At 40.1% G+C, this 12,755-nt stretch overlaps 1 protein-coding gene across 1 annotated transcript in view; it reads left to right on the forward strand.

Annotated features, from left to right (window-relative positions):
* LRRC2 (leucine rich repeat containing 2) overlaps positions 1 to 12,755 on the forward strand; it is a 64,783-nt gene that overhangs the window by 21,477 nt on the left and 30,551 nt on the right. The window contains exon 4 of the mRNA XM_017821233.1: positions 7,633 to 7,789. Within this exon, the coding sequence (XP_017676722.1) occupies positions 7,633 to 7,789 (157 nt within the window). The remainder of the gene's footprint in view (positions 1 to 7,632; positions 7,790 to 12,755) is intronic.

Raw genomic sequence — 12,755 nt, forward strand, 5'->3', positions numbered from 1 at the left:
ACTGCTGCTTCTAAACCAAAGACAGACTCAGACATGAGTCTCAGATACTCTTTCCCCCTATTACTTTTTCACAACAAAGTGCATTTAGGCAAAATGAGTTTTCAGATTGTAAACCTGGTGCTGGCAATCTGCATGTGAAAAAAAAAATCTGTGGATTTGTGACAGTTTTCTCAGAGAAGTCTGTACGTGATGTAGCTGAGAGCTGTGGTGTCAGTTGGGGTTTAGTTTTCTGAATGTGTTTTGCACACAAATACATATATGAGTTGAAAGTTTGAGTGAGTGAGCACTCAGAGACAGGGAGGAGTCAGAGCTGGGATTGCCTGTGCAAATTTATGGGCATATGAACAGCTGGGTTTACTGTTGACTGGCCACTTACCACTGGCAGCAACAAACATCAGAGCCCTCTAAATTGTCCATTTGGGGACTAGCTGCTGAATCCTCTATCTCACTTTTAGCTGATAAGTATTTCTATTATGTTTCCCCTTTCCTCCCATCAATGAAGCAGCAATATATCCTCTAGATAGCTGATGGCTAAATCTGAGTAGATTACTGGTATGATTTACAGATTTAATTTTGAGAACAGGGCTTGCTTCTGGGCTATGCCAGTTCTTTTTCTGGATGCTGTGAAGCTGAGTATCAGAGGAGTAATCCTCAGCACAGGGATTTTTCAAGATCAGAGCAAGTGGCTTTACCACACTCTTCCCACAGGTGTCAGTGTGACAGTTCCCAGGCTGCCTAGATGGTAAAAATGTAGACAGGTTAGAAAGGAGCTGCTGCTTCATGCTCCATATCCACAGTGCATCTGTCCCACTGTTTCTGCACTGTTGAGTAGGAGGTTATAAAAGGGTTTTGTAAAACACTCTGTGGTGGAATCATAGGATTATTTAGGCTGGAAAAGACCTTTAAGTTCACTGACACCAACCACAAACCCAGCAGCTGAGGGATGCACCAAGTGCCCTTGGCAGTGCTTCAGCCATGGGCTGGCTGGCACCTACAGAACATGGTCTCTTTATCTCTGAGGATATCTTGCTTGGTCAGAGCAGCTTGGCCAGAGCAGCAATATTTACCCAAACAAAAGGGATTGGGGTAACCTGGGCAAATATTTTGAAAATAATCTGCAAAATGCACTTTTGAAAATAATATCCGACCTCCTTCTGAGAACATTTGTGAGGGAAAAAATCAGAGCAGGTCACATATTTTGAATTACTGAGAGGAATTCCTTCCTTCAGGACCTCTTGCCACTTTTTTCCCTCCTCTCAAATGTCATTGAAATGATAATGTATTTTCATTAGGTGGAGACCTACTGTTCCTTGTACTTGTAAAGTAATTATTTTAACATACCTGAGGAAAGATAAACCTCTTCAGGAGCAACAAAATAGTGGGGGGAAACAGGGTAATAATTTCATTATTATTAGCCCTTAATGCTTTCTGGTAAACATTTTAATTTTGAGTGTATGGATGTGTTAGTGATTATAGGCCTCCTTAGATGTATGTATTTATGTGAAGAGGATGAATACTGAGTGATTTATGGATTAAAAGCCCAGGAATTTTGGCACAGTGTTCAAGGAGGCAGTTCAGTTTGGACTTTTAACAGGGCTACAGTGAAAGGGAGATCAGTGAAAAGAGACTGGAAATAAGAAGATGCAAGTATAAATCAGGTTGTCTTAGAAGAAAGAAGAACAGTCTTACAGGATGCGGCTAGCACTGGACAAATCTTGTGAGTGATTAGTATGGAAATTAAAATTGTTTTGATGCCAGGAAAGCAGGAGAATATGTTAGATTGCAACAGTGAACTACACACTACAATGTTCTATGCAGTTCACACAAAAGTTCAAAGCTCACACAACAAATATTAGGTCAGACAAATAGGCACAGGGTAGTACCTAAAGAGACTGGGGCTTAATTTTGCAGTATATGAATTCTGAGGAATTGTATTCTGTTTGTGCAGATCCCTGTTTCCTTATAGATCAACATCACTGTCAGCAGAATTAGCATCAAACCTTTGTGCTTGAAGAACAGGCATTCAACAAGTCCCTCTGAATCTGAAAGTCCTTGTGTAACCTGGGCACTGGTTTGGTTGATAACTTTGTCTTACCTTTGTCTGTCAGAGCTCCATCACCACGGGGCTGTGTGACAACATCCTTAAGGTTCAGGGATCCTTGCCTCCCTTTTACCTATCAGACAAATATTTATGACTCAAGTGCTGCCTTCCCTGGGTGATGTATTTCTGACAGCTGGGAGCAGTAATGAATTAATAGTTAGGAAAGAAAAGGGCATGTAATAACAAATGGGCTCGTCTCAAAATCATAGAATCTCAGTCTGGTGTTTGAATACAACCAGCGAATGAAATCAGACAGGCTTTTCTCTTTGTATCCTTTTATAAAAAGTGGTCAGAACCCAGTTGCATTGCCCCAGCACTGAGCCTCCTAAATCCTCCTCTGTTTGCAAAACACTTGTGACTTGACAGCATGAGAATGGTGTAAAGTGCCACAAGTAATTCATATTCCTGGGGTATGTTTCAGAAAAAACTTTTGTCATCTGAGAGTTTTCCAGGCAAACCTGCTGTGAAAAACAGCTGTATAAGGACTACGGACCTTTGAATTTTGTGTTCGGAAAGAGATGCCTGGGAAAAAATGATGCAGAGTTGATGAAACACATAACTGAGAACCTTTGTACACATAAACATGTATCTACTCAATTAAATTAGTACTTCAGAGAAAGAGCACTGCTACTAGAACTAGAAACTGAGGCAAAATAATGCCATGAATATTCATATGAATTTTTAAATGAAATCACTTTAACTCTGTTTTTCCCCTCTGAGTGTTTACTTTCTGCTACTAACTAATGAATGTTTATTCTCTAGTGAATTGGTGAATTTTAAATGCTTTTCAGAAAACATTCAGGATAAACAAATTTTTTAATGTGTGACATCAATATTGACAGAGGAAAGCTGATGATGCTCCTCCAATGTAAAGCAGGACTGTTCTTGGCCAGGCTGCTTTACCTAAGAAGAGGATCTGGATGCACACCTACTTTAAACAATCTTAATGTCAAATGTAACATTATGGGGAGGGAAGGAAACATCCAGGATTTGTAAATGCTCACGGTTGAAAGAATAACAAAAGCCAGAGGGTTCACAAAAACTCACAAACATCTATTGGTAAATTACTATTTGATGTTGAAGTCCTCTGCCCAAATTAAGGAGCAAATGAGACCAAATGTCAGTCCAACAATACCAACTTTATTTTGCAGCATAAGTGTATAGGAAAAAGAGAGAGAGAGAGAACGAGAAGGAGAGAGGTAGTCTCTCCTCCAGAAGATAGTAATGACTGAGTACTTGTTTAAGGCATGTGCTGCAAATGTTTTTAACCCTTTCCTTACACCACCCCATGACTTAATCACTGATCAGTGGTCATGGTTTTTGATAGCTTTCTTCCTCCACATTTGTGCACAGAGTGAACAGAGGGAGAAAACAGGGATGAAGCAGAAGAGATAACCTGAGAAATCATATATCAAGCAATGCCATTGCAATCCTTAAGAAAATAAAACCAATTAACAACTTCATTCCAATTTGTGCTAACCATGAGCCCCACCCTGTGAGTCCTGGTAATGGGAGCACAGTCATCAACCAGGAGCTGGGGCTCCAGCCTTCAAAACAGTAATTTGGTTGCATGGATTGGAACAATTCTGCAGTTTTGTTAGTTATTTATACATACATACATATATATATATATAAATATACACCCCCCCATCTTGTTCTTTGCCATGCCATGTTATTATCAACAATCCCTGTTTATTACCAACAATCCTTGGTTGGCTCCACAGCCATTTGGATATTGGTGTATGAGACATATACATTAGCCCCTTATGTTCTGGGATTCTAGGGATGCTGCACAGGCTTAGGGCCAGCTGCCATCCCTGGGGACTTACCTGGTGCTGGCAGGGGGACACCACTGCTCTGGCTGTACCATGGTGAAGGGGCACCAGGATGCCCCGTGCAGGGTCCTGAGTCCCCTGAAGAGGGAGAGTCGTTGCATGGGCACAGCTATAGGTGAGGACTTGCATTGTAAACACTCAATCAGCTGCCTGTTCCATGCAAGCAAGTTGTCCTCCCAGCAAGTGGCATTTGTGAGACAATCCCTCTTCAGATCTTCTCCAATTTGGTAAAAACTCTCCTCGTCTGACTCCATACCTGTGCCCAAGTAAAGCACTAGCGTGTTCAAGTCGTAAGGAGACATGTTCTGGACTGCCCCAGCTCCAGCTCCAGCTCCTTAACTGAGGGTCCAAGTACTCTGCCCATGCCTCGTGTGGGAGGGGCACATTCATTCTCAGTACCCCAGTACTGGTCAGTGTTTTCTTCTTCTGGGGCCAGCTCTGCAATGCTGGAGAGGCCTCAGAGTTCTTCATCCTCAGGCCACTGTTGTCTTCTCCATGGGCCAGGGGTTGGTCTCTGTTTTCTTCCCCTTGGAACAGCCCTTGGTCTCTGTCATCTTTCCACTCCTTCTCCCTCTTGGCCAAGTGTAGTGACTGAGGCATGGACACCCTCCCTGGTCAGCAAGAGAATAATTTATTATTTATTTCAGGCCTCTACTTATAGAGGAACTAGTTTTGTTTCTGGTCTGTGAGCTGAGCATCTTCAACCTCTCAACAAAAATACTTGGCCCTATAAAATTACAGTATGCATATTTCTACCTATTAATGACTAATGTCCATCTTTACACCTATCAGCTTTCAACATGCTTTCTTCTTTTCTTCAGTCATCTTCTTGTTCTGGGTCATGGGACCTTTGTCTCAGATCAGCAATTGTTGTAGGCTCGCTATTTATTTTACTTTTAAAACTTTTTTTCCTCCTCTACCAAAAATCAAACAAGTTTGAGGGTATTGCTTTGCTGTTAAAGGCAGAAGACTAGCTGTCCTCCAAGTGTCAGTCTGGAGGTGATGTCCAGATGTTAGGAGGATAAATTACTTGTTGATAGAATCGTTAATGTTTATGGCTTGACCTCAGCATCCCTTTCTGTGCAGAACTATAAAAAAAATCAAACAGTTGTATTTTATTTGATTTGCCTCCATGTGGATTGGCCTCTTGCACACTGGGTGAAGAACATGTTTTGGGGCTTGGTGCCAGTGCCAGTGCCAGTGCCCTGCCATGGAAGTGGGGACAGTGCTGGTGCCCTGCTGGGGAACTGCAGCGACAGCTCCTGGAACAAGCTTCAAACCTTGTTAAAGACGAGGGAGATTTGGACTGAAACCACGACAGATAAAACTACAGAGCTGGAAAAGAAACATAATTGAAACTTCTCTGAACTTTGATCACAGTTTTAGTTCAGGCTCACGTCTAGCAGGCAAATTCTCTCCTAATTAGAAATAGCATAATCAGCAATTGTTGTAGGCTTGCTATTTGTTTCCTTTTAAAACTTTTTTTCCTCTCTCAAAAATCAAACAAGTTTGAGGGTATTGTTTTACTGTTAAAGGCAAAAGACTGGCTATCCTCCAAGTGTCAGTCTTCATGAAGCAATTTATCAGCAGGCTGCCAGCTTTAGCGTGGCAGCAGAAGATTACAAAAGAACACAAGGGAATCAGAGAGCAAAGCAAACGCAGAGCTTGTGCAAATTCCAGCTCCCATCCCTATCTACTTTGTAAATGAAGCAAAATATCAGATCAATTTATGTTTCAGCAACACAAATATAAATGCACTGTAAAATGGAGAATGTTGAAAAACCACATAATAGCAGAGTATTCGCCTGCCTGCGTTTGCAAATTGTGAATATGATCGTATGGTACAAAGGAATAATCTCAAGAAAGAAAAGTAAGTTGGCAGTTGGTAGAAGAATGGAATCTCTTTCCATTGTTTTGAAATTGTGTCTGAATGTATTTAGTTGCTGCACAGGATATCTCAAACTACCCTTAATGCTGACATAAAGGTTTTTCAGAATAAAATTATATGTTAATGATACGCAATTTTTGGTTTGTATTTTGGCTTAATTTAATGGTATCTATTACTTTATTTTGCTGCAGAAAAAGGTGCAGCAATGAAAGTGGAGAAATGGAAACTAACCCGAGAACGTTGGATATATTTCTCATTGTCATTCCTGGGGCATTTCAGGCATTTTATTTTTTTAATTGCCATAAAGTGACAAATATAGAAGATGGATCACAATGCAATATACACCTAGTTGGGAAATGAAGCAAGACATGAAATGATCCATATCAAATATGGAAGGGCAGGTAGCACAACAGAACTACATCAACATAGGCTAAGGATCTGCATGTGTAAATTTGGAAAGAATTGAAAAGACTGGCAGCAAGCACCAAACAAAGAACAGCTTCTGATCAAGAGTCCAGTATATCTTTAATTACAATTGGATGTTTTAATATAGCTAATGTTAAGTAGCACTATTCCTAGTTCAGAAATTCAGCATTAATTAAAAACCCAATTAAAATGCATTACCCTTGTTAATGTTTTGGAGGATCTATGAAATCTAGAAGACAAGAAAAAGTAGGCAATATCCTTTGCACAAAAACCAGCAGTTCCTACTGTGTCATATTGTTCATGTGCAGGAAACAAGTCTGAAAGTCATAAAGGAATCAAAGGCTGAAACTCTCACATCGCTTCTTGTGGAGCAAAGTTAATGGCAGAACCTCTTCCAGGCTATTGGTTCCAGATGTTACCAGTGCACAGTGTTATAAAACCCAGGACAGACTTGTAAATTATGTGATTCTTAAGAAAGCAGAGTGTAAATGATCTGACCTTCACCTTTAGGAATTGATTTTTTTTCTGTTTCAAGTTCAAGGAATTTGACGACATAATTCAAACAAATCATGCACATCTGAAGTGAATACCAATTAACTAAAGCAATTTTGTAAACATTGAAGGCTTTATGACTTTTAGTTTCAGCTACATTGAATATTTTTGACAAATAGAATAGTCTGAAATTTACTCAGAAGCATTTCGAAAACACTGGAATTCTGAAAGCAAAGCGTGAACTAAATCAAGAATTACTTGCAATTGTGGACTGATCTAAAAATCAAGTATTTCTAGTCTTCCTAAAGAAATCTAGTAAAAATTTTTTGAACATTGCTGTAACAACTTAAGAAGTTAAGTAACTCTTTTTGGAAAAAGACTTTCAAAAGGTGGTATGTGCGTATCCTGCTCTGTTCCATCTTGCCAAACAAATTTGAAACATTGGCAGGTATTCAGAACATAATCACACCTTTTTTTTTTTTATGCTGACAAACCCTATTTAAATATTCTCTATACACTCACTCTTCTGTTCTGTGTTGCATTTTACTACATCTTGATGTGTGAATTAAAGCACTGAAATGTGTTTTAAAAAAAAAAAACTCTCCATCTGGAAAAAGGAGATAATGTGTGAGACACCAAACAAGTTGAGTGCTTCGGAGAGGCTTCTGTTTTAGAGCAAATGATTGCATTAGAAGTTAGAAAATGAATATGTGGTGAAAAACAGCTGCAATGCTCTTCAAAGGCAGACAGTTCCTGTGAGGCTTTGGCAAACTGCTATTCTGCTCAAGATAATTAAGGTAAAGTGTTGTAGCTTGGCTGTGTTTAGAAACATGGCAGAACAAAATTCTGACTTCACACTTTCTGTTTTCCTGTTCTTATTTCGTTCACAGGAGCTTCCAGATTCTCTGAAAGAACAGACCTATCTGAAAGAATGGCATGTGAACAATACATTGATACAAACCATTCCAACCTACATTGCATTATTTCAGGATCTGAGAGTACTGGAATTGTCAAAAAATCAAATCCACCATCTCCCAGTGGAGATTGGTAAGTCAGTTCAAGATATTCAAATATTCATAGTCAAGCCATTTAACTCTATTACAGGTAAATGAGCATCTGTGGATATTCTTATTAATTTTCTGGTAATTGTCTTTCTTGTTTACAGCCAACAGTCCTCTCTACATTTTTACAGCTCTCTGGCTTTAATTATACTTGCCAAATTGTACGCAAAATCACGCATGTAACATGGGAAAAAGTTAACATGTTTTTGTTTTCTGACTGTGAAGCAGTTATTGCTTGCATTCGAGTAGACTGGTGTTTTATGTTCCTTACAGGTTAAGAAAAATAGAAACATTACAGAATTGTAAGCCTCAAACAAGATGAATGGAAACATAAGATTGTGGTAAAACGGAATCAAAAATATAATCCTGCATAAAATCTGTCTTTTGAATTTTTAAAGACCTCGGTAATCATCTTCATTTAATAAAGTAGTGTATACAAAGAGTCATTGAATCATAGAATAATTTGGATTGGAAGAGACTTCAAAGATCCAGTCCCAACCCCTCTATCATAGGCAGGGACACCTTCCACTAGCCCAGGTTGCTCCAAACCCTTGCCAACCTGGCCTTGAACACTTTCAGAGATGGACCATCCACAGCTTCTCTGGGCAACTTGTGCCAGGGCCTCACCACCATCACAGTGAAGAATTTCTTCCTAGTATCTAACCTAAATCTACCCACCATGACATCAGGGGTTTTAGAGAAACAAATTGTTAATGTTTACATACTTTGGCCTTTGTTATTTTAAGCTGTGTGCAAGAATTGTAGTGTTTGGCTCTCCTGTGGCTTTGGATCTGACAATATAAAAGCTTGTTTGACAGATTGCGTTGATATTGAGAGGGATTTACTACTCTTACAAGGAAAAAAGTTGCTGTAACTGCTGCTGTCTTTGGGAGTTGAGGAAACTACGAGTATCCTGCACTATGAGTTCACCATTGTTGAGCCCATGGGCCCATGTGTACTAATATCTCAGCCTTTCCAAAAGTCCTAAGCCTTCCCCATGATTGTCAATCCTTATGTACTCTAAGAGAAAGGCTAAACCCTCCACCTCCCTAGGTCTATCTAAGAAAAACAAGAAGAGAGAGAGCATCCTGAAACACAGAAATCAGTTCTAAAATTTTCTGCTATTTTCTACTGTTTTCGTGCTCTATTAGAGCAACACTCATGCTTTTGATTTATCTACTTACACTATATTTCATAGAGAAAATTCTACATAGACATTGAGATGTACTTTATAGTTTCAACCCAGCATCTAAACACCCTAACAGATCATAAACAAGACACATGCAGGAGATAATGGACATAAAATGAATACTGTTTTGTCAGCACTTTGACTGCAGAACTTGAACAGGCCAGTGAATTTAATGGACAAACACCTTCCAAGAGGTGGTCTGAAAGAAAGAGGACATAGTATGGAAGGAAGGGGAAAGGATATAGCTTCCTGCCACAGGCTACCCTAAAGCATTAAACAGAAGGTTTTAAGGGATTGTTGTTTAACAATGAAGGCAGGACAAAGTTTGTTGTCTCTTCTTGAAACATTATGCACTGTTAATGAAAATGATCCCCAAGGAAAAAAATATTATTAATCCTGCTAAAGTCTGTTTCCACAATAAGGGCACAAACACAGATCACAGAATCATAGGATTGTTAAGATTGGAAAAGGCCTCTAAGACTGTGTCCAACCATTAACCTAGCTCCACCATGTTCACCTCTGAACCATGTCCCTCAGTGCCACATGCACAAGTTTGTTTTTTTAAAATTCCAAGGTATGGTAACTCCACCAGTTTCCACCCTGTTCCAATGCCTGACCAACCTTTCAGTGAAGATTTTTTTTTCTAATATCAAATCTAGACCTCCTCTTGCACAACTTGAGGTCATTTGCTCGTGTCACTTGTGGTCCACAAGAAGAGATAAAACCTCACCTTGCTACAACCTTCTTTCAGGTGGTTGTAGAGAGCAATAAGATTCCCCCTCAGCTGCCTTTTCTCCAGGCTAAACAACCCCAGCTCCCTCAGCTGTTCCTCATAAGACTTGTGCTGCAGACCCTCCATCAGCTTTGTTGTCCTTCTCTGGACACCCTCCAGCACCTCAATGTCTTTCTTCTCATGAGGGGCTGTCATGGTTTAGGAATGATATTCCCCAAGTTTGTGATCCCATTGAAGCACTCCAACCCATGCACTGCTCACTCACCCCCTCCTCCCCCTTCCTCTGTGCCAACGGAAAGAGGGAGAGGGGAACTGGAGGCACAAAAGACAAAGATTATGAATTGAGATTTTCTTTTAAAAGAACAATTTACTGGAAGCAGCTACAATATCAGTAACAGAGGGAAATGGTGCTACCTGACCCCTTGCTTCACACCACACTTCCTTGACTGGAAGGGACCCCTTCCCCCATCCTGGGGAAGTGCCCTGGGTCCTGGTCATGCCCCCTCCTGGCTACTGCAAAAATTAACCCTGTCCTGACTGGAAGCAGGACAGGGGAGGAGAATTGGAGACAGGAATTTAAGGTGCAGCCTCAGCAGTGCTGAGTACAGGGGGACAATCCCTTCCCTAGTCCTGCTGGCCTCACTATTTGTGATACAGGCCAGGATGCCACTGGCCTTCTTGGCCACCTGGGCACCTGGCTCTTGTCCAGCACCCCCAGGTCCCTTTCTGCCAGGCAGCTTTCTGGCCAACCTTCCCCAAGCCTGTAGCACTGCATGGGGCTGTTGTGACCCAACAGCAGGACCTGGCTCTTGGTGTTATTGATTCTTATACAATTAACGTCATTAAACCATTTATACAGCCTGTCCAGATTCCTCTGAACATCCTTCCTTCCCTCCAGCGGGTCAATACTTTCACCCAATTTAGTGTCATCTGCAAACTAAGGGGACACTCAATTCCCTCATCCAGAACAATAAAAGTTTTTAGAAGGGCTGTCCCCAGCACTGAGCCCTGGGGAACTCCACTGGTGACTGGGGGCAAAGTAGATTGACCTGGTACAACTAATTCACTGTAGAGAGTTATGTAGAGGCCATATCAGACCTTTCTTGGGAAACAAGGAAGAAAGTTTCAGTGTTTCTAGTAGCAATCAATGTTCTTTCAATTGCAATAAAATTATATGTTTTCTGCTCATCAGAAGCTTTTATGTTATTCCCATTTACTCACTTTAACTCCAGCATGCTTATCCTACTAGCTTATACCCAAGGTGTTGCTTTCTTCCTTTCAATGTTTTTGTTCCTTTTTTTTTCCTGTAAATGTTTGATTGGAAGAGCCAGAGAATGTCAGAAAACTGTTTTACTGTAGCCCCCCCCCCGTCACAGTATTATGGCACTCACCATCCCCTTCTTAAATGTGAAAGCACATCCAGAATTTTTCTTTTCAAGATTCATTAAATCTAAGCACTCATCTGTAGAGACATAGATTTGAACATTAGACACTGCATAACCAAATCAACAAATTTTCTAAGCCATAGATGCTATTTATACAATAGTTCTATGTCACAGCAGTAATTCTAGCCTGGGCAGAAAAAGACACACGTTGACTGGTGTACTTTAAAATCAAACTATACGAAAAAGCCACTCCAGGAACTGTGTAACTGAACTGTTCAGCACTTGTTTTGCCAAAACTCACTAAAGGTTTTCAGTCTTACCAAATGTCTGTGTTGATGGATCACCTATTAGTAGTGCAGTGACACTGCCCTTGCTGTTAATGGCATAAATTACAGAGAAGTTTTGTCTTATTTTGTGTAACTGTTGATGTGTAAGGGGGTATTCTTGCAAATGGTTATGCTTTTATTTCTTTTACTGTATATGCATACAGAGACAGACACTGATGTGCATTGGAAATGTTAATTATTTTCATAAGACGTTATTATGAAGGGTCTTGGATATTTTGAAGTTTTTGAATACTGATTCAACATGAAACATTTCATACTTCAGTCAGCTTAGCTACGAAATTGGCAGAAGGGAAATAATCATTCTGGGTTTGATTTGGGAGCTCTGCCTAGGAAAGGAGTGAAGACTGGCTGCTAAATCAGAAGATAAGGTAGGGTGTGTAGAAAGGTTAAGTGTCAAGATATTCACCATTTTGTTTTCTGTTTACAAAGCAGCAACAAGTAGATAAATATCACAGCTAAAATGTACTTGAGGGTAAGGACAGATGGATGATACTGGCTGTGACACATCTTGTTGATTTTTTAATCTTCAGACAGAATTGGAGCCAAATTTAGATCAACAAGTCATCCAGCAGAGACTAACCTGGTGAGCCATGTCAGGGCTCCTTTTGATTCTCACAAGAGGGCTGTAAAGGTGTGAAAGAACAGGAGGTGATACGAGTATTTTCAGTGCAAAAAAGGTATTGTTGGAATAGCAGTGTCCAGACTAAAATGCCTGTAGGAACTGAGCTGCATGTCCCTATTTTTCTGGGTTTAGAAGATAATTTTCCACTCTGAATCAGGGAGAAGAAAGACTCGGATCCATTCTCAGATATTTCAAATCACACTTTTAGTTATAGTCACCTATGCACTTGAGCAGACCAAACTTGTATCAGAAGATAGATGAGAATGCTATTGATATGATTCTTTTTGTGTGATATTGAATATTTTAATGGGAAATACTTAAAAAAAAAATGGAAAAAGAGGAGAAAACTGCAGAATGGAGCTGTCTGTCTTAAAGTGGTCAGGTCTGGTTTGCCCAGGAACAACAGAAAAATTCATGAACAGGGCTGTAGCTGAGAGATTTTATTTGTCTTCTTTGTGAGACTGCAGTTCTGGCTCTGACTACATGTTCCTGTATATAAATTAGTGCAGTTCCTGTATATATAGTTCCTGTATATATAGTGCAGTTCCTGTATATAGTTCTGGCTCTGACTACATGTTCCTGTATATAAATTAGTGCAGTTCCTGTATATATAGTTCCTGTATATATAGTGCAGTTCCTGTATATAGTTCTGGCTCTGACTACATGTTCCTGTATA

This window comes from Lepidothrix coronata, unplaced genomic scaffold (assembly GCF_001604755.1).
Source record: "Lepidothrix coronata isolate B3197 unplaced genomic scaffold, Lepidothrix_coronata-1.0 Scaffold89, whole genome shotgun sequence".
NCBI classification, from domain to species: Eukaryota; Metazoa; Chordata; class Aves; order Passeriformes; family Pipridae; genus Lepidothrix; species Lepidothrix coronata.